General features: G+C 33.3%; 2 protein-coding genes across 2 annotated transcripts; one reads left to right on the forward strand and one right to left on the reverse strand.

Annotated features, from left to right (window-relative positions):
* Positions 1–1,884: 1,884 nt before the first annotated feature.
* On the reverse strand, positions 1,885–23,210 carry LOC123678094. The gene is made up of 8 exons (XM_045614897.1): positions 22,980–23,210; positions 22,682–22,809; positions 8,636–8,864; positions 8,342–8,560; positions 7,250–7,509; positions 6,939–7,186; positions 5,471–5,581; positions 1,885–3,955 (listed from the first exon to the last, which is right to left on the reverse strand). The coding sequence occupies exons 1-8, from the start codon at positions 23,059–23,061 to the stop codon at positions 2,851–2,853; spliced, it is 2,382 nt and encodes a 793-aa protein (XP_045470853.1). The 5' UTR covers positions 23,062–23,210; the 3' UTR covers positions 1,885–2,850.
* Positions 14,052–22,527, forward strand: LOC123678092 (spindle assembly checkpoint component MAD1-like). Its single transcript, XM_045614895.1, has 9 exons — positions 14,052–14,304; positions 17,971–18,297; positions 20,022–20,195; positions 20,252–20,470; positions 20,664–20,832; positions 20,897–21,074; positions 21,131–21,383; positions 21,524–22,094; positions 22,185–22,527. Exons 1-9 carry the CDS (start codon positions 14,182–14,184, stop codon positions 22,382–22,384), a joined length of 2,214 nt encoding a protein of 737 aa, XP_045470851.1. The 5' UTR covers positions 14,052–14,181; the 3' UTR covers positions 22,385–22,527.
* Positions 23,211–23,270: the final 60 nt, after the last annotated feature.

Consider the following 23,270-nt stretch of genomic DNA (forward strand, 5'->3'; position numbering starts at 1 on the left):
GCTCTTAATTGTATGTAGTGAAGATATTTTATTTAAGTTTTTTTAAATGTATATATAAATGTCACCAAATAAATTGTTTTGTTTTCAATCAATTAAAATTGAATGAAATTTATGAATAATAAAATTGCATTACAATGACTGTGCCTTATTGGACATTCAGGCTAAAAACAGAATTGATATGGAATTCAATATAACATTAATGTTTGACTGTTGAGTTGGAGTTTGAATAACTACAATTTCCAATAGGAGATGAATATAGTTTTTATAAATATTATGCTGATGAAAACACTGAAACTAAAATAAGAACGCTTATTCTGCAGCAAAAATTTATTTCCACAGATATGTTTTAACAATAACAGTATTTACTGCAATCAACGTTATTTTAAGTGCATAATATGATTAAACATTAATAAATAATTCAATATTTATATTTGCCATATATAACATAAATATGACAAAAAATTTAAAAGTAACAAATTTAATAAACTTTATAAAGTCTGTGAAATTAACAAAAAATATTAATCCTAAAAATACAATATCAATATTGCTTACAGGAAATAAATTTTGAGAACATTTACAATAGGATAACAAAAAATGAAGTTGAACTAATTTTCCAATTCAATTTCAGATAAATTAATAAGGGCCAGTTGCACCATTTGCCTAAACATTGATTAAAAATTTAACCATTGATTACTCCATGATTTCTTAAAAGAAGTCAGAAATTAATCGATGTTTAAATTTTAATCAATGTTTAGGCAAATGGTGCAACTGGCCATAACTATAATGTGTGATAAGAAATCATATAATGAATACTCCACTCATGAAAAGTAATGATTCAAATTTAACAGAAAAATTCAATTTTATCATTTCTTATAAATTGTTCAAAGCTCATATCGTTCCTGTAGTGAACTACTTTAAATATTTTTGTATTTGAGCATGTACAATATTACTATATTTTTGAAACAAAGATTTTCACAACCAATTTTCCTATGGTCCAAAAAACAATTCTATAGCCCTTAAACGAATGAAATGTCTAGTGCTAAAATATCTTACAAAAATATGAATACTTAAGCTATCAGACTATAAAATTTCTGTTCACTAATTATCAGTTTATTAGTTCCTCAATTTGTTTATATTTTAAGCAATGAACTTGAATCAATACTATAGATAATTTTCTGTTTCATCTGATTCCATGAAAAAATTCTCCACTCTATATTACTGAAAATTTTAAAATTCAACGCAATACATAATAATTTCATTAGACCTTTGATATAGTTTTTATGCAGGTATAGGTAAATAATATAGACAATTATGACATATTTAAAGTTCACAGTAGATTAATTATTGTACTAAGGTTGAAATTACTACACTTTTATTCATTTTTATTTGCGTTCATCGCCGTTTCGACAACAATATTGTCCCATCAGAAACTAAAAATTCATATAGGTTGATTTATATACCCTTTATGCATTTATCCATTTTGTTTAACAATTATTCTGGGTTCTATAAAAAACATTTTTTCATGAAATCAGTTGTTTCCTGATGGAGTTACATCAAACCATAAATAATAAACTGCACTTATGATAAAGGCATGAAATGATTATGAAATCTTTCAATTTTGAGATTGATTTTACATTCTTAGTATTCCACGATAATTTCATGAAATACATTGTGGAAATATTTTTAGATGTCAGTTAAGTTCATGATATTCCTAAATTGGAGGTACAAATGAAAATGACATATAAGATAAGTCCTATAAACATGGGCCACAAACGCTTTGTTTTTTAGATGTTAAAGTATGATTTTTTTCAAGTTTTTTCTCATAGCTCCTTACCTTCACAAGATATTTAACTCAAATTTGGCATAGATATTCCAATTCAAAGTTTTTGCTGTTTAAGGGTCAACAATAAAGATTATTATTATTATTATCATGTGATATATTATGTTGAATGCAAATCTACAGGGTGATATTTTTCTGAACAGTGCAGGCTTCCTTCCTCCAGAACTTATTTTTGGTGAACTATTGGAAATTTAGAAAAATGCAAAACGAAATTTTGGTCCAGTACAACACATTTTGGTTTTTTGTGTATTTGTCGTATGTGCTACCGATTTCTAGAAAAAATTTTCCATCAATTCTCTAGTAGCCACATGAGAATCCCAATTATTATAAAGATCCAGTTAGTAAACTGTGATGAATAAATTAATTATAAGTTTTGGTACTTATTTACCCGTTCTGTAGCGAAGATTTATTAAGATTCCATAAAGTAGTATAATATAATCATCACAAAAAAAATAGCACTACAAGAGGCACCCTCTGTATTCGATAACAAAGCGTTTGGGGACCCATGTTTATAGGACTTTTTTTCTTTAAATTATCCAAGGAATCTTTCATTTTCCTTTGTACCTCCAATTCAGGAACACCCTGTATATAGTTTACTAATGATGGCAACCAATGGAACAAAGCATAAATGATATCCAGGCTGAACTCAATCTAATAATGGAAACCACAACAAAATCTGTTGGAGATTAGCATATGCATAAAGAAACCAAAATTTGAAAAAAAAAAGCAATTTTAGTACTCTTCTTAATTGCCAACACTTATTTTTTGAGAAATTTATTAAATGTACATACTCATAGTTTATATTGCTTCATTATATGTATAGACTTTATTCAATATTTAAATAAAATTGATCGCATTCAACAACCTATACTGATGAAACTAGAAATAATGAAAACTAAGTGAAATTATAGGAGTTGAAAAGAATAAAATAAATCTCAGAATTGATCAGATATCCCGAGTTTTCTTATAATAAAGCGATTATATTGAGCCTTATCTATCCTAATTCATTTTTACACAGGAGTACCAAAGAACGGATCTCCTACTCCATCCCCGCAGTTTGCATTTGAATTATAAACGTACCTTGCCAGCAATTTCTCCTTCCTCTGCTCGTTACCTAAATCGATATTCTCATTTGGACACAACCTCAATGCTTTGCCTACTCGCAAATTCTGCCCATGCAAGCTGAAGTACTTTTTGTTGCCAATCGGTTTTTGAATACTGGGAACCACAGTTTCAACATTTGTATTGGGAAAGTTTTTAATAAAAATATCGGACAGGATATTGTGAACATTTTCCTCAAATTGTGGACTTGTATCGGAATAAATTGCTTTGCATTTATAGACGGTAGTGTTTTCTACTTCTTCCTCTGTCTTCTCCAGGGGGAAATTTTGTACTTCCAAAGCTGTTGCTTTTTCTTTATCCTCCTCGTAATCAGAAGCCGTGGTCGAGACATCTGAATATCCATCGTGTTTATTAAATATGCTTTGGAGTGTTTTAACTCCAAAATATTTTTTCTTGTGTTTTCTTTGTTTTCTATATCCTCTTTTGTTTTTATGCAGCGGAGAGCTATCACAACTGTCATCAGAATTTAAAAGACTTTGATCGCTTTTCGGATTACATAAAGATTCAGTTGATGCATTCACATTAGCAAAATTTGCGATGTAACTGAAATTTTTGTTTTTGGGAATTTCAGGTTGTATATTTTTTGGAGATTGGGAGTCGTTAGATGCAATATCTGTGGACAGTACTTCCGAATCCAAAATCATATCTGTACTTGTTTGCATTGGTGAGGAAAAATTATCGGATGTTAAAGAATTCAAAGATGAGTTGAAATTATCATTATCATTATTATCATTTGTCGTTTTAACATCTTCAAACCGAATAAGATCTTTACTATTATCTGCTAGTAAAATATCACTAATAACTGAAATATCATCCTTGTTTATGAAGGGTATTATTTTGTTCAAAAAATTGGAATTCTTATTAAATTCAATCAAATCTTTGTTATCGGGCATTTTCGGAACTACTGTGGAGTTTTGTGTATCTTTCTCAAGTGCGTTCTGGTTTATTTCTACAGATATTTCGTTATTATTTATTTTCGTATCTATGTCCCCTCTGCTTTTATCCAAACCTTCCATTTTTTCAGTCGAGAATTTATACGATGAATTTGTTATTTTCGAATCCAGCAAAACTTTATGGTATATGTTCAATTTATTCGAAGTGTTTTTGTTCATTTCAGTTTTATTTTTTGCTGGAACATTGGCAGGTTCCGTGAAATTGTAAATACTAGCTCTGGAGGTGCATCTGAAATGGTCAATACAGACTTGCGGTGATATTTTAATGGAATTTTTGAACATGTGCCACACCACTGTAAACATGCGAAATTAAAGAATTCAGACATTTTAAAGTATAACATCATGCTCCAATCTGCTACTGGGAAGCTGTGCAGAACAATGGCCTAAACAATTAAAATACTGCTAAATCTTAGTCGATGAAACTAACACTATATCAATATAAATATTTGCATAATGGACTTATTTTGATAGAAAGTTTTTCAGAGTTTTCTAGAAAAACTGTTACTGATTATTCAAGAGATAGAGCTAGAGAAAAAATATTGAGCAATGGAAAATGAATCTGATAGAATTAAATGAACACTCTTCTTCATAAAAACTTGTTGTAACGAATACACGGTAACTAAAAAACAAATAAAAGAAAGAAAAGAAATATTTATTCCAATTCAACATAAGATATACAAAAACAAAAAATATTCACTGGACATAATACAATATCACATATATTTTTAAACAAAAATCATGAAATAATTTTTTTACAATAACATAATAAAATATTTTGAATAATATAACAATTTTTATCTGATAATATCTGATGAATTTAGTTTCAGTTGATATGGCGGCACATATCATTCTTCATAAGAATATCAGTTTTCATTTAACAAATACATAAGAAGTTTATTATTAAAACGACATTTATATTTAAACTTTGAATTTTAAAATGTTGGGACATTATACAAAAATAATAATAATAATGTCAGAAAGAAAACATCCCTCAAAAATATCTTTTTTTCAATTTCCTTTTCCTAATCAAAAAATAAAATAATCAAATTGTAAAAGATTATAAATGAAGTGTATAAAGTATAACAAAAAACTCAAAAGTTGAAATTTTTGGCTTAAATTCATCAATACTGAAACTGGAATGTTGCATTGAAACATTCATGCTGAGTAATTTCAAACATGTGCATTCAACATTAAAAGTAGCTCTTAAGTCAAACCAATTAATGATAATTTTCATTCCATTTTCCTCATTATCCCTTCAATTTGATATCTGATTGCCAAAAATGTTGTTCAACCGTTTATTAAAAATTTTATAGGTTTAAATATGAGGGAAATATTGCAACTGATGGATTTCATAAGATATATATTCATTATGAAATCATTTACAACGAAAAATTTGTTATTTGATTTATCTTATCATACTTTAGCACTTATCCTTAAGAGCACTATACAACAAAATCATCACCTATGTCATGCAGCATACATAAACAACAATACTGGTTTGAAAAAAACTATTTGGTATAAAAGCCATAAACATTACTTAAATCCTTATACTCACCGACTAACACTCGATTCTGGAGTTCTAGGTGCAGTCGGAGTGTTTAAAACATCAATAACATTTGACGTGGTTGTAGTGGTGCCTCCGTTGCTATCCAAATTATCAAAAAACCTGAAAAATATTTTTTTCCAATAAATCTAGTACAATACAATATATACTAACTGACAAAGAAACTGCAACACCCAGAAGGAGCTGTTTAAATTTTAATTTTTTTTGGTAGAACATAGATAGTATAGTAAGGAGTAAATGATTGAAATTTGGAGAAAAAAACGAAGGGTTTACAATTTTTTTTAATAAATTAGTTAATAATGTGTTTGTCCACCGCGATTATCTATACACTTCCCAACACGTCTCGGCATTAGATGCAATAAGATGGTCTATTTCTTCTTGAGGGATACTATCCCAAGCTACCTGTACTTCATGTCTCAGAACCGCCAAAGTCCGTTGGACCTGGGGTAAATTTCCAAGCCTTCTACCCATGAATCATGATATCCCAAACATGCTCTATGGGCGAAAGATCGGGGGATCTGAGCGGCCGTGGCAAAAGATCCACATGGGTCGTTTCGAAAAGGTTACCTATTTGCATGTGCAATAGCACCCCACACTATAATGGTATGCATGACGCTCAACATCAAACTGAGGTTCACGTCTTTCTCCCCGACGTCGTCAAACCCTTCTTCGGCCATCATGTGCACCCAAGGAGAATCGAGATTCATCAGAAATGACGACCTGATGCCATTCCACATTCCAATGTTGACGTTCTCTGCACTACTGCAATCGTTGCCGGCGATGCTCAACTGTCAGAGGTAACACAAGATGGGGTCGATAATGCTGCAGTCCAAAAGACCTTATCCGGTGGTAAGCCGTTCGGACAGTTACAGGATGGCCTTGTTCTCCTAACCACTCATCAGCCAAAGATTGAGTTGTCGCAAATCGATCTCTAATGGCCATAAGTCTTGGACGTCGATTTTGAACTTCATTTGTGCCCCTTCTACGTCCGGTGCCTACTCTTATTCGATTTTGGGCATTATCAAACCACGCTTGACAACATCTTATAACAGTAGTTGGATTTCTGTGTGTACGGTTAGCGATCTCTCGAAATAAGAACCCCGCCTTCCGTAGACCAATAATTCGACCTCTTTCAAATTCACTTAGCTGGCGATAACATCCGCGTACACGTGATCTAGGCATTTTAACAACAACTAAACATCGACTTTGGATCTCCTTGAACAGCTGGTTTGTTGTAAAATTTAAAAAACTTGCAAAAAACGACTAAAATACTAACTAACAAAAATGGTTTAAATGAAAAACCTTCACGATCTTTTTATCTATGTTTTACAAAAAAAAAAAAAAAATTAAACAGCTCCTTCTGCGTGTTGCAGTTTCTTTGTCAGTTATTATATTTCATATTTGTGAAAATGATTCTTTTCTTCTATTAGGTAGACTGCTGGCTTATTAGATCACTCACCTAAAGTTATAACTATCCTCTTCTATTGAATTATCACTATCATCAGCAGCAATGTATTGTACTTGAAGCACACAATCGCCCAATTGCTGTTGCAGAATGTCTACTGCTTCTTTATGGCAAGCCTGTCTAAGGTCTTTATCGTTAACAAAAAGTATGGCGTCACCGATGAAGAGTTTTTCTGTTAAAGCTGCTGGCCCTCTGGCCTCCAGTTCAGAGATCAAGATAGGTACACCATGCTCTCTACCACCCTGAAATATGAAATAAAAAAAATTAGAAATTGCCGCCTTTTGTTCTAATAACTGCATACATACAGTAATACTTATTCCAAGGCCCTGTCCTGGTTTCCTCTTGACGACCACCGTCCTAATTTCTCCAAACTGTTCCACATTATTGTCTCCTATCGAACCACCTTCTGATGAGGGTACCGCCGGTTTTGGACAACTCTTTTCAGAACCGTTCAATATGCAATTTCGTCTGCAAGCCCTAACTACGGTTTTATGCCTTTGAAGTAATATTTCAGATTCTAGCTGTCGCCAAAGTTTATCTCTAACTTCACCTCGCATTTCCCTACCTAAAAACAAGAGAAACATTAATCGAAGAAGCAATAATTTGAAGAAAATACAAAAAGAAGTACAATTTCCAAGTGTGTAATATCATACCATAATAATTATCTATCTGGTTAATGTATCGGCAAAATGCCATCAACATTACCATTGTCAAACAGAAGATTTCCACGTTATTACGTAGGAATCATAATCGAAAGTAACCCAAGGAGAATACACGCCATCGAAGGAGAGTAGCGATATACCGGTTTCACCCTTGTTAGGGATCATCAGTACCGCATAACTCAAGATGACGAACGAACGAAATAGCAGGCACCTTATTGAACGCTGGCAGATGCAAAGCAGTATGATTACTGCGATGCGCCACCCTGCGGACAAAAACCTAACTACTTCCTCCACGGGTATCTCGAAAAAGTAGACTCCCACGTCAACTAGGAAAATCTTCTGTGTTTTTCAGCCTAAGCGACGTACAGCGCGAAATAATAATTTGTTTCTCTAATTATGTACGTGAATATCTCAGTTTCACACATATTTCATAGTTATATTTCATTATTATATGTTGGTACTCGGAACTCCCCTGTCACGGATCTATTATCTGTCAAATTTGAGATACAGAAAACAGTCCTGTCAACCCACATTTTTCAATGCATAAATCACTAAACGATATTTATAGAAATTTCAATAAAATCCAGCGAATTAGAGAAAATAAAATATAACACTCGTAAAGAAGGTTCATTCTTATAATTTAAATTTTATTACATTTCCCTTGTAATGTTAGAAAATACTCAGTTTTGACCTAGCAATATTAGAAAAAAGGGAAATATCATCTGGAAATTTTACCTAAAAGCTGCAGCTGTTGTATCCTGCCGGCAAGTTCCTTGTCTAAATACTTAGCAGCAAGCTTCGCTCCATACACCTCACTATTCAAAGCTAATATGGAGTTTCGTAGTGAGGCATTCTCGCTCATGAGTTGAGCATTCTCTATTCGACTTTGAGCATTATCTATTAAGGTAGGACTAAGTTTTATTTCGTCTGTTTCAATGCCATCTGAAAACAATTCTGAGAATGAAACACAAAAATGGAAAATATTATCACTGAACCTTATTTGAACAGGATCAAAGTAGTTTTACTCACGTTTACTAATATGTATAGGACTTATCCTTAATTCTGCTTCTAATTTTTTTCTAATATTATTCACATCAGGTTTGAAGTATGGATCTTGCTTTTTACCGTCCAGGCTATCGGGCAAATTTGAAAGCTGGGCTGAATGCAGTTGCAGAAGCAAATTGTGCAATTCCTGCTCTAGAACTTCCCTTTTGGATTTTGACTCTACAAGCTCCGCTCTCATGTGAATTAGCTCAGCCTGAAAATGAGTCGGCAATGATAAGAAATCTGAAGGATTCAAAACTGATTTTTTCTAATAAGACGAACTTCGGAGATCATTCAATAGTTACCGCAAGAGGGACACTTAATAAATTGGTTCTTTACGAGTACGAGGAAGAGAATCGGGCCAAGTACTGTGCCCTGTGGTATTCTTTATCAATTTATCTCAAGGCAACATGGAGCTGATCAATCAACGTTGTAAACCGTAAAATCTTTGAAAAGTAAACAGTCATGTGGTTATGATGAGATACCAATGAAAGTTCTCAAACTGTCAGTAGAAGTTATTCTTTCCCCTCTATGTTTTATTATCAACCGTTCTTTCAGAGAGGGCATTTTTCCTGACCTGCTGAAAATTGCTATTGTGAAACCCTTATATAAGAAAGGTCCTGTTGAGCATCCAAACAGCTATAGACCTATTAGCATTTTGTCTTCGTTCTCTAAAATCTTCGAAAAAATTTTGTCTAGCAGATTGCTGAATTTTTTCCACAAATTTAATGTCATTTCGATTCATCAGCATGGTTTCGTGAAGAACAGAAATATTGAAACTGCCATATATGAATTAATTAATGAAGTTTTAGTTACCACGGAGCAAGGTGAGGTACCTATGGGATTATTTTTAGATCTCTCCAAGGCATTCGATTGTGTGGAGCACGGAAGATTGCTGGAAATTCTTGAAGATTGTGGAATAAGAGATAATCAATTAAAACTAATGGAGAGCTACTTGTCATCCAGGAAGCAAATGGTTGCTATGGAGGTGGATGGTGAAGTATTGACGTCGGAGGAGAGAGAGGTTACTATGGGCGTACCGCAGGGAAGTATTCCTGGACCGATCCTGTTTATTGTTTACATCAATCGGCTACCAAAGGCCAAAGTTTCAGCAAGGCACTCAATGGGGATGTTTGCAGATGATACCAACTATAGGCTAAAATCCTCTAATATTTCAACAGCTATTGAAGACTCCAATAATGTACTGAAGTCGGTGGGAGACTGGTTTCGTAACCACAATCTCATCTTGAACATCGACAAGACACAATGTATGTTCTTTTATAGTGAAAGATCTAAGCTGCACCATCCATTGTCTATAAATATTTCAGGTAATAATCTCATGGTCAGGGATAGTATTGTTTTTTTGGGAATTGTAATAGATAAACACTTGAAGTGGGGACCTCACATTGAACAACTTAGAGGAAGACTAAATTCTGTATGTTACATGCTTTTTATGTTGAGAAATCAGGTTGATTTTCATTTATTGAAACTTGTATACTTTTCTAATTTCCAGTCAATTCTATCATATGGGATAATCTTTTGGGGTAATGCTTCTCATGTTTGTGATTTGTTTGTGATTCAAAAACGGGCATTGAGAACTATATTAAATTTAGGCTATAGACAGTCTTGTAGGGGTTTTTTCAGAAGCAATAATATACTTACCATCTCTGGTTTGTACATTTATAGATTGTTGATTTTTTTCAGTAAACAAAATCATTATTTTGAATCGTTTAAAAATTTAAATAATACAAGAAGAATGTTCCCTTTCTATGTACCAGTTCATAAGACCACGCTAAGGGAAAAAAGTGTTGAATGTATGGCAGTAAACTTATTCAACATATTGCCCTCACAAATAAGAAATCTCTCTTGTCACATAAAATTCAGGAAAGCTTTATATGTCTTAATTTTAAGTTGTGAGCCTTACAATATTGATGAATTCAAACAGTTTTGTAAAATTTAGTTGATTAGATAGTTACGTTTTTTGTATTTTGACTTGTTCCATCTTTACTTCTTTATGTGTAATTTTATGGAATAAATAAACATTATTATTATTATTATTATTATTATTATATTATTATTACTTCTTGACTTTTTCGATGTTAGTGTTTTGAATTGTTGTTTATATTTAAAAAAAAAAGATCTCTGTTCAGGTAACGAGGTTTCCAAAAATGCGATAATTATTGTTATAATAAGAATTACGCCTTGAGGACATTTTAATTTCCTTCCGATCTCTAGATACACAGCTGTTCGAATGTATCGCGAATTTTTCACGATAACACATCGTAATACCGAAACGAAATTCAATGTTTGTATATTTCGGCCAGACGGCTTTTTCAATGAAATTTTTATTATGACAATCGATTGATATATACCAGACGTGAACACTCAAAGTCGCAATATGCAGAACCTCCGACGATACTTGTTAGCTGGGAATCACCAAGGTCAACTGTGGGAAAATCGCGCCAAGATGAAAATATATACCAGGATAATCCAAAAAAAATTACACATATTTTGAACATGGAAATATTTTTGAAGACTGTGTACAGATCAAATTTCACACGATTTATTACTCAAAAATGATTAGATGTATGAAATTTGGTATGAATCGTTTCTTTAGCATTGACCCTACCAACTCGGAAATTTGATCAAACTATTTGTTTTGGCAGTTGTAAGTTAATACGTGGCGATTCAACTGTAGGTAGACAAACATCACCAAAGGATTATTTATGTGAAGAAAAAATGGTTTATTATTCCTTCACATCTCGGAATATCACAAATTGGAAAATGTTTTAATAAATAGCGACTTATAAGAAGGAAAAACATATTCAATAATATTATGAATCCAATGTTGTTCAATAGAAAAAAGTATTATAAAATTAGAATATGATATATCAATTTCAACCTTCATGCAACATTTCAGAATCATAGGAAATTTTAGGGAAAAACTCAAAAAACAATTACGTCAGAAGCTTAAAATTGTTATTTTACATTAACTTGCAAAATCTCATAGAGGTCACAGAGTAATAAACATAGAGAGAAGAAGTATACGCAATTTTTACATGTCCCCAACATGGTTAGATTACGTTGTCGGATTGTGATATTTTTTCAAATCCACAATTTTCCTATATTATTATGAAGGTATATTATATTGAATTAAATATATTTATTTGAGTGATTTCCGATTGAATATGCAAATTTGAATATTTGAAATCCGATATTCTTCCTAATTGTCGAATTTATAATGAACAGAATATTTATTATTTTCAGTATCTACCTGCTGAAAACCAAGGTTTGGCAACTTTTGCTCTCCTAGTGTCATCGGTTGTTTCATGTCGTTTGGCGCGCTTGAAGTTTGTTTTCTGAATTTATTTAGGTATTTATTTCAATATATTTCGAGTTAATATGAAACGTTGATTCACCATGGGACATAAAAAGTGCGTGCTTTGTGGAGAAACTTGAGAATTGAGTGAAATATCGTATTAGTGATATGTTTTCATTTCCGCGCGCTTCATGTCAAATTTGATAGTTCATGTTGTGGACAAAATTTGCTTACTGAAAATGACATATGCTCCCTCTATCTATGTTTATTTCTCTGAGCAAAATCTCAAAACAAGTTGGGATATTTTATAAAAAAAACTATAAATCACCCTAATTTCAATATTTTCAATAGTGTAGGTATTTTTTCATTATTAAAATAGTTATTTCAAGAATTGTAATGAATTCCTGCAACAAAATTTAATAACTATTAATTTTTTGCTTGCAGGGTGGGAGCGGTTGCCCCCTACCCTAGCTTGGTACGCTCACGAGGTTGGTCAAATTCCATGGCCTCCAATATACCCACATCTCAATCCACTTGATTACTGTGTTTGGGTATACCGCAAAGATAAAATATAAAGGGTTTTTCAATAAGAGGTTTCATTGTCAGCTGTCACTTTTGAAGCTGTTATCTTTTGGTTGAAATTGCTAAAATTGGCTACAAAAATGATGAAAATGTTGCAGCCACAGCACCTTTGGATCTTCGTGAAGTACCTTCTGGGCCGGCCATAGTGAAACTGGTGGAAAAATTTGAGTTTTTACCAGTTAGTGATGTGAAGAATCGAAACCGTGTACGTCACTTTGGCATAACTGAAAATATTTGTCGATTCCTCGTCGATCTTGGGAATTAGACATTCCACAAACGACCTTACACCGTACTTTGCATAAAGACTTTGGTCTTAAGGCTTTCAAAGTTCAGTTAACACAAGAACTCAACCCGGTCGATCACCTGCAACATCGTATCTTCGCAGATTATAAAGCGTGTTTTTTTAGAGCTATAGAACTTTAAATTGCAATAAAACAACGATGAATTATTCGATTGACATGAATTTTATTTATCCGCAAGATAATCTTGTGGCATTACATTTAAAATATGATTTCTCGCATATGACCGCCACGGCTGGCTCGGGTGTAGTCCAATGGACGTCCAATTTTCGATGACTTTTTCCAACATTTGCGGCCGTATATCGGCAATAACACGGCGAATGTTGTCTTCCAAATGGTCAAGGGTTTGTGGCTTATCCGCATTGACCAATGACTTTACATAGCCCCACAGAAAGTAGTCTAGCGGTGTTAAATCACAAGATCTTGGAGGCCAATTCACAGGTCCAAAAAGTGAAATTAGGCGGTAACCAAACGTGTCTTTCAATAAATCGATTGTGGCACGAGCTGTGTGACATGTTGCACCGTCTTGTTGGAACCACAGCTCCTGGACATCATGGTTGTCCAATTCAGGAATGAAAAAGTTAGTAATCATGGCTCTATACCGATCACCATTGACTGTAACGTTCTGGCCATCATCTTTTTTGAAGAAGTTCGGACCAATGATTCCACCAGCCCATAAAGCGCACCAAACAGTCAGTTTTTCTGGATGTAACGGTGTTTCGACATACACTTGAGGATTAGCTTCACTCCAAATGCGGCAGTTTTGTTTGTTGACGTAGTCATTCAACCAGAAGTGCGCTTCATCGCTGAACAAAATTCGCTTAAGAAAATCGGGAACAACGGCATCTCATTTTGGGGCAAATTGCACTATTTGCAAGCTTTGTTCAGGCGTAAGTCTATTCATGATGAATTGCCAAACCGAACTGAGAATAAATCACTTGACAGCTGTTAAATCGGTCGCCATCTGGAACAGTAATGCCAACTTAAAGTTATATACCTCGAAAAAAAACACCCTATACGAAGAGAGCAAACTCTCATCAATTAGATTTTCGAATAAACCTAAACCGAAATATTGTAGCTATAACATTTCGCTTCATTCGCTTGCAAAAAACGAACTGAAAATCGGAGGAACCATCGAGACACCCTGTATATGCGCGCCCTGCGTCTCCTCGATCGAATCGAAATAAAAGAAGACACCAAGAATCCGCCGAGTTCAGTGTAAATGTGGCTTGGAAAATCGAAGATACAGATCGTGGGATCACAAATATTGACAGATACGCGCTGCTGGTATTTATCGTTTATCGATAAGAAGTAATTAGAGAGAAGCAAAAATGTCTTGTTTGAGAGTTGTCTACGTTTCGTTTTTGCTGGTCGTGCTGAATTTCGGAGATGCAGAAGCAGGACCCATGGAGCCAGCCCTGGCCAGGTACCTGAAAGGGGGCACCAACGAACAGGTAGGTGAAATCTTTTTATGAAAAACCCCAGAGCAGGGGATTTTAAACGCTTGTTCAATAGGCAATGGCAATACAATTCTATGGTTCTGATGAGTCAACGCTTCTAAAGATTCGAGTTTTTATTTCCTCTATTTCAGTATCGTAATAAGTTCATTACATTTCTAAAAACAGTGCTGTAATGAACTCATTACAGCATCGTTTTCAGTTATATTTTTCGGTTTGTGGTTGTCTATATTGACTTCCAATCCTTTCAAATTTCAACAAACGTCAATAATTGTCAAAATAATATAATTCGGATATAGTGAAATGATTTGCAACATTAATCGCAATTTCTCTTAATTTTGGTGGTGTTAAATCGATTTCGTCAGACATAACTAAGGAATTTAATGAGTAATTGTAAATTATTTCAAAATTCTAAACGTACGATTCATATCCAAATTCCGTAATCTGTCAATGTTCGTAACAGTCACACCAACTGCAATGATACAATACAAATGTAACTAGGATATTCAATCTAAATTTTTCATTTAATTTCGACAATAATTCACAAAACTTGACTGAAATAGAGAAAATATCGTCTAATACTCGTTGCAGAAGGCAATTCCAACACTCATGCACTTTCGCATTCGTGTTAGAATAGAAGCCCATTCTGCAACTTGTTTTAGAATATACTATTACATTCATGTAGTCGGATCTGCTGTTACGCAAATATTGAGCATTTTTTATTTCACTTGAATATTGTATTCTACGAAATTTTGTAAGAAGCTTGAAATAGTTATTTTATATTGATAGACAAAATTATAACTTTTGTTCTTGTTGTAAGTTTCGTATAAAGTTTCGAACTGTAGTTCTACATCTAAATGCAAAATTTTACTTCCATCGAATCCGTTGTCTCGAAATTATAAGGAAAACAAAATTTTGAACGATCATATTTAAGGAACCATGGGCGCCCGCAGGGGGGGCCATGGCCCCCCCTGAGATTTTGATTGCTTCATTTTTCAGCACAACACCCTCAATATTACTTTCTCAATCCAAAGGGCATGGAAAAAAAGGAAGTAATGGATTCTCACCAATTTTCCAGTTTTCGATGACAATCATGGATGCCTTATCGTTTTTCAATAATTTTCATTTTGCCCCCCCTGAGAAAAATTTCTGCGGGCGCCCATGTACGGAACCCATGGTCTAATTTTGCTTAGGAACATTGGACTTCTCTTTTCCAGAGTTACAGTGTTTACGGATGCCCGGCCGGACATAATTGAATTTATGGGACAGATTCGTCATCAGTTAGTTGAACTTTATCAATTACGTTGTATATTTTTTCTGATATGATTTTATAGTTAATTAATCGCTTAGGTTTTTATTCTTCACAATTCAGTTCTAAAATATTGGATATTTGACAGATCCAATGCTTTTTAGGAATACCGATTTTTCAAATCAAGCAGATGGAAAAAAGAATTGGTAGTATAAAATATGTAGTGTAGATTGTTACTGTATTTTTTAGAGTTGGAGATTTCGTATAATAGCTCTATTTATTTATAAATAAATAAATTATACAAAATCTCTAATGAGTAATGATAAAACATTTGGGAGAAATTCAGAACATACAGGCTGTTCCTGAATACGCTCTATTAGTGTGACGTCACACACCGCTATTTTAGGTTCTCCTGTCAGTGTTCGGAATCCAAACAAATAAATTTTCATTCAAATTAGTACGGTGTCGTTGAAGGAGTTGGCTTATTTTCATAAATAAGAGTATTTGAGGAACGATTTCACTATTAATTGATAGACAAAAGGAACGAGGTTAATACCAGTAAGTTTGAATCCGGTACCATTCCCCAGATTTTGTAAAAAGCCGTTTTTATTAGTTGAACTTCAAGTTCGAACTTACTGGCATTAATCTCGTGCATTCTGTCTATCAAAATAATAGTAAAATCGTTCCTTAAATAATCTTATTTATCAAAATAAGCCAATTTCTTCAACGACAACGTACTAATTTGAATGACAATTTGTTTGTTTGGATTCCGAAAACTGACAGGAGAACTAAAATGGCGGTGTGTGACGTCATCACTAATAGAGCGTATTGGAGGCACAAAGAAAAATGAGAGATTCCTTGGATAATTCTGAGAAAAAGAATCCTATAAACATGGGCCGCTGACGCTTTGTTTTCGAGATACAGGGGTAGTCCTACTTTTTTCTGATGATCATACCAGTTTATCGAATCTTTTTTAATCTTCGCTAAAGATCGGGTCAATAAGTACCAAAACTTATAATTAAATTATTCATCAAAGCTTACAAACTGGATCTATATAATTTGGATTTTCCCGAGGACTACTAGAGTATTGTCTGAATTTTTTTCTTGAAATCGGTAGTAGATACGACAAATACACAAAAAACCAAAATGTGTTGTACTGGACCAAAATTTCGTTTTGCATTTTTCTAAATTTCCAATAGTTCACCAAAAATAAGTTCTGGAGGAAGGAAGCCTGCACTGTTCAGAAAAATATCACCCTGTAGATTTGCATTCAACATAATATATCACATGATAATAATAATAATAATCTTTATTGTTGACCCTTAAACAGCAAAAACTTTGAATTGGAATATCTATGCCAAATTTGAGTTAAATATCTTGTGAAAGGAAGGAGCTATGAGAAAAAAACTTGAAAAAATCATACTTTAACATCTAAAAAACAAAGCTTTTGTGGGCCCATGTTTATAGGACTTATCTTATAATATGTCATTTTCGTTTGTACCTCCAATTTAGGAATACCATGAACTTAACTGACATCTAATAATATTTCTACAATGTATTTCATGAAATTATCGTGGAATACTAAGAATGTAAAATCAATCTCAAAATTGAAAGATTTCATAATCATTTCATGCCTTTATCATAAGTGAAGTTTATTATTTATGGTTTGATGTAACTCCATCAGGAAACAACTGATTTCATGAAAAAATGTTTTTTATAGAACTCAGAACAATTGTTAAACAAAATGGATAAATGCATAAAAGGTATATAAATCAACCTATATGAATTTTTAGTTTCTGATGGGACAATATTGTTGTCGAAACGGCGATGAACGCAAATAAAAATGTATAAAAGTGTAGTAATTTCAACCTTAGTACAATAATTAATCTACTGTGAACTTTAAATATGTCATAATTGTCTATATTATTTACCTATACCTGCATAAAAACTATATCAAAGGTCTAATGAAATTATTATGTATTGCGTTGAATTTTAAAATTTTCAGTAATATAGAGTAGAGAATTTTTTCATGGAATCAGATGAAACAGAAAATTATCTATAGTATTGATTCAAGTTCATTGCTTAAAATATAAACAAATTGAGGAACTAATAAACTGATAATTAGTGAACAGAAATTTTATAGTCTGATAGCTTAAGTATTCATATTTTTGTAAGATATTTTAGAACTAGACATTTCATTCGTTCAAGGGCTATAGAATTGTTTTGTGGACCATTGTGAAGGAAATATGCTATGAGAAAAACTTGTAATCCAAATCCAACTTCAACACCCTGTATCTCGAAAACATGTTTATGGTGCTTTTTTCTTAAAATGATTGGAAGAATCTGTCATTTTCATTAGTATCTCCAATTTAGGAGCACACACCCCATATTTTCAATGAAATCCAAAATTACAGAATGACTGGAGACTCATTCTTTCCTCCATCGAATCAAGACTCAACAGCCTGGACCACTTGTATACCAGTCAGCTCACACCCACATTGGAAGCGAGATTGGAACATTTTCAGCAACGGATCAGCGGCATGGAGGTCAAACTGCTCAGAGTAGAGGCTCTGCTAACCTCCAAACTAGACAGAATGTCCGACAATATCAGCAGCAGACACTTCAGAGACGACATGGTTCAAACGGACATGTTCAGGAAGATAGAAACCGCATACGATGGAATAACACATAGGCTGGCATACATGGACAGAAAGTCGGAAAATGCCTTCTTGAAATTGCAGGTAATGACCTACATGTTTCCCTCAATATCCCAAAATACACTGCGCAGAAGAATTAACGCACATTATGGAAATCTCAAATTTATTCTACAACTGAAGGTGTTCTTAATGATAATTATTTTTATCAGAATTATGCATGCATATGTTATCCACTTTCAACGTTTTTCTTCAATACAGATGTTTTTTCCCAACAGGAATAAAAAAAGATGAGATTATCAGATTTTTAATGTATTGGCTCCATTCTGAAATCAGTTGTTCTCGATCAATTCTAGTGATCAATAGTTTTTCTTTCGTTTGATTTTCTACACTCGATCGCTATGCAACGCGAAACACGCAATTTGACCCAAGAGGAATGTGCCCAAGCGGTAGTTTTGCGAGAAGAAGGGTGGACATACACAATAATTGCAGAAAGGTTTGGAGTTTCCCATACAAGTGTGTCCAGAATGTTGCAGCGATGTCCGAAGGCCAGGACAGGGTAGACCACGGGTAACAACTGCCATTCAAGAACGTTACTTGAGAGTTTCTTCGTTGAGACAACGGTTTGCAACAACCGCACGCCTCCTTCAAAATCAGCTTGAGCAAACTCATGGGGTGCAAATTAGCACTCAGACAATAAGAAATCGCCTCAGAGAATATGATTTAAGGCCTCGTGCCGCGGCAAGAGGCCCAGCTCTTACCCCAGCCCATCGAAGGGCGCGTTTGGATTTTGCGAGAGAGCATATCCATTGCGAAATTGTGCAGAAAATATGGCGAACGGTACATCGAAATATATTTAGCAGCTTACTTAACATTCATTAAACGTCACGTTAAAAAAAACTGAAAACATTTGGTTGGGAGGATTTCGACATTTCGGGAAATTTTTCTATTGTGGCCCTTTGGCGGGAGACATTGCCACATACCAAATTTGTTTCACCAGTTTTATTTAGAGGCACAATTATGGGTTGTCGATACAAAAAGAAGTTGGATGCAAGGAAAAGTAGTAATTATACGGAAAAAACACTAATCCGAGCAATCAATGCAGTTCGAAATGAAAACATTTCAATACAGACAGCTTCCCAAGTGTACAACATTTCCAGAAGAACTCTTCGGGATAAAATTGACAAAAGATATATGGGCGAACCCGGAGGCATTAGTGGATTAACATATATACCGCCAGCACTTCATTGAAATGCCAAAAAACGCATTTTTAAGGCATTGGCAAACTCGCACCGAGTTGCGGGTCACTTTGCCAAATTTTTAAATTGAAAAAAAAATAAGTGTGCACCTATTTATCTGATTCTAGCCACAGCAGTAGACAACTAAAATGTTCAAATTAAAAATACTTTACACAGGACTCATTTCACAAAAAAACGAAAAAGTTACACCAAGAGAACTATAAATAGTTCTCTACGATACCATATTCTTTCCATAAAATGTTCCATGACCAATTCGCACATGCATTGCTGTATGTCCTTGATAACTTCATGAATTCCATCGTTAAGATATTTAATCGATTGTTGAGCATTGACAGAGACCATATCTATCACGTGGCTCCAAAGAAAAAAGTAAAAAGGTTTTAAATCAGAATATCTCCTTATAACTTTCCTCAAAACTACAGTCTACAGCAGCAATACTTAATTTACAATTGCAATTGACTGTTTTAATGTGCTGAGAATTTATTTGAGCATTTCTAATTACTTCCAAATAAATTCGATTATTTTTTATGAAATATATCTCAATTATTACAGGAGAAGTCCGAAACTTTCTCTAAGAAGATGGAATCCATGAATAATGCTCTAACAGACAAATACGATTCGATTGAATCCCAGTTGACAGATATAGTAGATGGGATGGAGGACATAAATAAGTCTTTTCACAGTTCAGGTACTAAGCCAACAAAGTACCCTGATAAAAAAGAAAATGTAAGGAAATATTAAATAATAATAATGTAGCCACAGTTTGAAATGTCTCTTTGCAGATTACCCAGCAAATGCAATCTGAAACTCAAGATAAATTGAGAAGTAATCCACTGCAAGAGTTTATTAAGGAAGTGAAAATAATGTGTGGAAATTCAAGTGAAAATCTAAAACTCTTAAGGGAAGAATTCAATGATTTCAGACAAAGTAATTCAACAGAAAAATCATTCAACAGTTTTTCAGATCATTTGGAAAGGCTGCTAAATGAATATGCCAGTAAAGTAAGTAATATGTAAGATTTCCTTAGAACTTGCTGAATAAATTCATATAAATCTCAATAATCATACAAAGTCAATGAAAACTAAGAAGATATGATTTTGACTAGACATTAGGAACATATTTCTAGATTTCGACAAATGATTATGAAAAATTTTTAAGAGCTAAGAAAAAGCAATTCAATTTTATTTATTTCAGGTTTCGGACTTAGGTGCCCAAGGAACCAAATCTGATTTTAAAACAGCCTCCCATTTGAGTACAATAGAGAAGGTTGTCAATTCTTCTAAAGCTGAAATGCAAAATGGTATGAGGGCACTTATGGTCCAAGTTGGAAAGTTATCTCGTAAGGACGATACCCAATATGAAGGTTAGGAAAACAAAAAGTATCAATAATTACACATCCTTTACTATAATTCAATATTTTTTATCAGTGATAGACCAAAAGCTTCTATCAGATGTGGCTCAAAAGTTAGACACCAATTTTGAGAAAGTAATATCCACTCAAAACACATTCATGGAAAGTTGCCATCGTTTGCAAATGGATGAATCTCAACTAGAGGGCCAAATAAGTGATATCCTCAATAAACTGATCGACAATTTTGAAGCAACGTAAGTAGCAATCTTACTCAAGAAAAGACTATATAGAAATTCTTTTAAATTTGTAGGACAAGGGAACATCATCATGTACTGAGGAAAATAGAAGGACGATTAGTGAAACACGACATCCACACCAAAAAAGAACTGCATCAAGCTAATGCTAACATCAAGACAGCTTATGAACAATATAAAAAGGAATCTGAGGAGATACAAGAAAAACATAAACAAACAGCAGATAATTTGGAAGCACTATTTGCATTGGTCCAGAATGTTATAGGTAATGACAATGGTGTCATCAGGAAGAGAATAACAAAAGAAAAGGTAAGTAATCAGAACCATTCAATATACAAAAAATTCAATCCAGAACAAAATTCATAAAAATTACAAGGTGCTCAATGAAGATAATTAATCAAAAAGTAAGGTCACCAAAGTATTTTATTATGCATATATTTGGGTTTCAGGAACTCATAGATTACATTCAATCACTAGAAAGGGCTCTTAATTCCACAAAACTCCAGCAAATGGAAATATTGGAATCATACAAATTAACGATTGAAACATTAATGGTGCCCCTCAACCAAACAAAACAAGAAGACACACATTTCACCAATGACATAATGAAGAATTTAACCCAAAGTATGTCGCTTCTCAAAGAACGAATGGAGAATAATAAAAATACCACTTTGGATATACTGAATACTGTTGATAAGACATATAATATGGTAAAAAAGAATAGTGAGAATCTTATCAGAATTACAGATGCAAAGTATCATCAAGACATAAACAACAGAAGTAAATCAAGAGAGGCAATAACCAAACAAGACAGAAACAACAGAAAAATTCCAAGTCCAACAAAATCAACGAATAACACTGATATTGATTCTTTGATCAGAGAAATATTTTTCATTAATAGAACTGACACCACAACTTCAAGCACAACACAAAATCCATCGCTTGATGTAGATATAGATGTAAGATTCAACCTAGAAGAAGATTCAAATAATACAAAACCTACTAAAAAATTTCAAAACGGTAATGTATGATCACTATATTAGAAAAAGTAGAAAATTATTATACTACAACATTTTTAAGTGGAAGAGATGACTAATGGAATTTTTTCAGCCAATGCATCAAATGAGAATACCAATGAAACAGATACAACTAACTGTCTAGAAATTCCTATAGATCCTAGGTTTAACCATGTTCAATCAGGAAATGATACCAAAAACCTCTGTGGGGACAAAAACCAAGATACAAAATCAATTGAAAAATTGGAAGAACATTTAAACATAACAGAAAATTTTACTACTGAAAGAATTTAAAACAAGCAATTATTCCTTCTTCGCAAATCACACATAGACCAAAATACATGTGATATTGACAACCTATAATAACTGAAGTTTATATAAGTAAAAAATATTTTTTATATTAATGTGAAAAATTTCACAATAAAAAAAGAAATTAATTTTTTTTCTTATCATCTGTATACAAACGTCAAAAATGGTATCTTCACCCAAGTGTAGATACTTTGTTCAATATTCAACAGTGTACACTGTACAATTTATTTTGCATAAAAAATTCTGTTCTTTATTATTTCGTATACCATTCCTTGAACTTACCTCTATTTTGGCGCTGTTTTGAAATATTGTTTGTGCTTTATGCGTCAGTTGGGCAAAGCAGGAACTTAACGTGCATAATTTTTGTCTGATATTGAAACCTGCATCAGGCTCTTCTGATTCCCAATCACCTAAAGCAAAAAGTAATTGCAAAAATTGTTCACGCTTTGATAAAAGTGTCGGATAGAGGCAAGATAACATTCAATTCTGCGATAGAAAAACAATGGAAACGATTATAATCATAATGAATTCGGCATAATTATATGCGGCAAAATAAATTGATTGATTTTTCGGCTCTTACCAACTGTCAGATCTAGTTCGACAAAGGCTTTATCGAACTCCTTTTCTAAAATATCTAACCATCTGAATCCGATACTGGCCATTGCATTAGATCTTTCCTTCAATAAATATCTGAACAGCGGTGGACAACTTAGCAATATCCAAAATTTACACCATTTCTCTCACAATATCTTACCGCACTTTTATTGAAAACTTGCTTGACAGCTCCTCTTTGACAACTAATTACATAAAAAATGACAATCAGCTGAAACCGGTGAAGTGTCATCGAATAATGAAAACATATCGCAAGATT

The sequence above is a fragment of the Harmonia axyridis genome, chromosome 4 (genome assembly GCF_914767665.1).
Source record: "Harmonia axyridis chromosome 4, icHarAxyr1.1, whole genome shotgun sequence".
NCBI lineage: Eukaryota > Metazoa > Arthropoda > Insecta > Coleoptera > Coccinellidae > Harmonia > Harmonia axyridis.

What these genes read in the sequence shown, in the direction of transcription:
- LOC123678094 (XM_045614897.1), bottom strand. Translation starts at nt 23,061, where the DNA reads ATGGCCAGTATCGGATTCAGATGGTTAGATATTTTAGAAAAGGAGTTC. An exon ending in AAAACAGCGCCAAAATAGAG is followed by an intron (nt 8,865 to 22,681) that starts GTAAGTTCAAGG and finishes ACTCATTTTCAG; the next exon opens with GCTGAGCTAATTCACATGAG. An exon ending in TCCTATACATATTAGTAAAC is followed by an intron (nt 8,561 to 8,635) that starts GTGAGTAAAACT and finishes TTTCATTCTCAG; the next exon opens with AATTGTTTTCAGATGGCATT.
- LOC123678092 (XM_045614895.1), top strand. Translation starts at nt 14,182, where the DNA reads ATGTCTTGTTTGAGAGTTGTCTACGTTTCGTTTTTGCTGGTCGTGCTG. An exon ending in ATGCCTTCTTGAAATTGCAG is followed by an intron (nt 18,298 to 20,021) that starts GTAATGACCTAC and finishes CAATTATTACAG; the next exon opens with GAGAAGTCCGAAACTTTCTC. An exon ending in AGAGAATAACAAAAGAAAAG is followed by an intron (nt 21,384 to 21,523) that starts GTAAGTAATCAG and finishes TTTGGGTTTCAG; the next exon opens with GAACTCATAGATTACATTCA.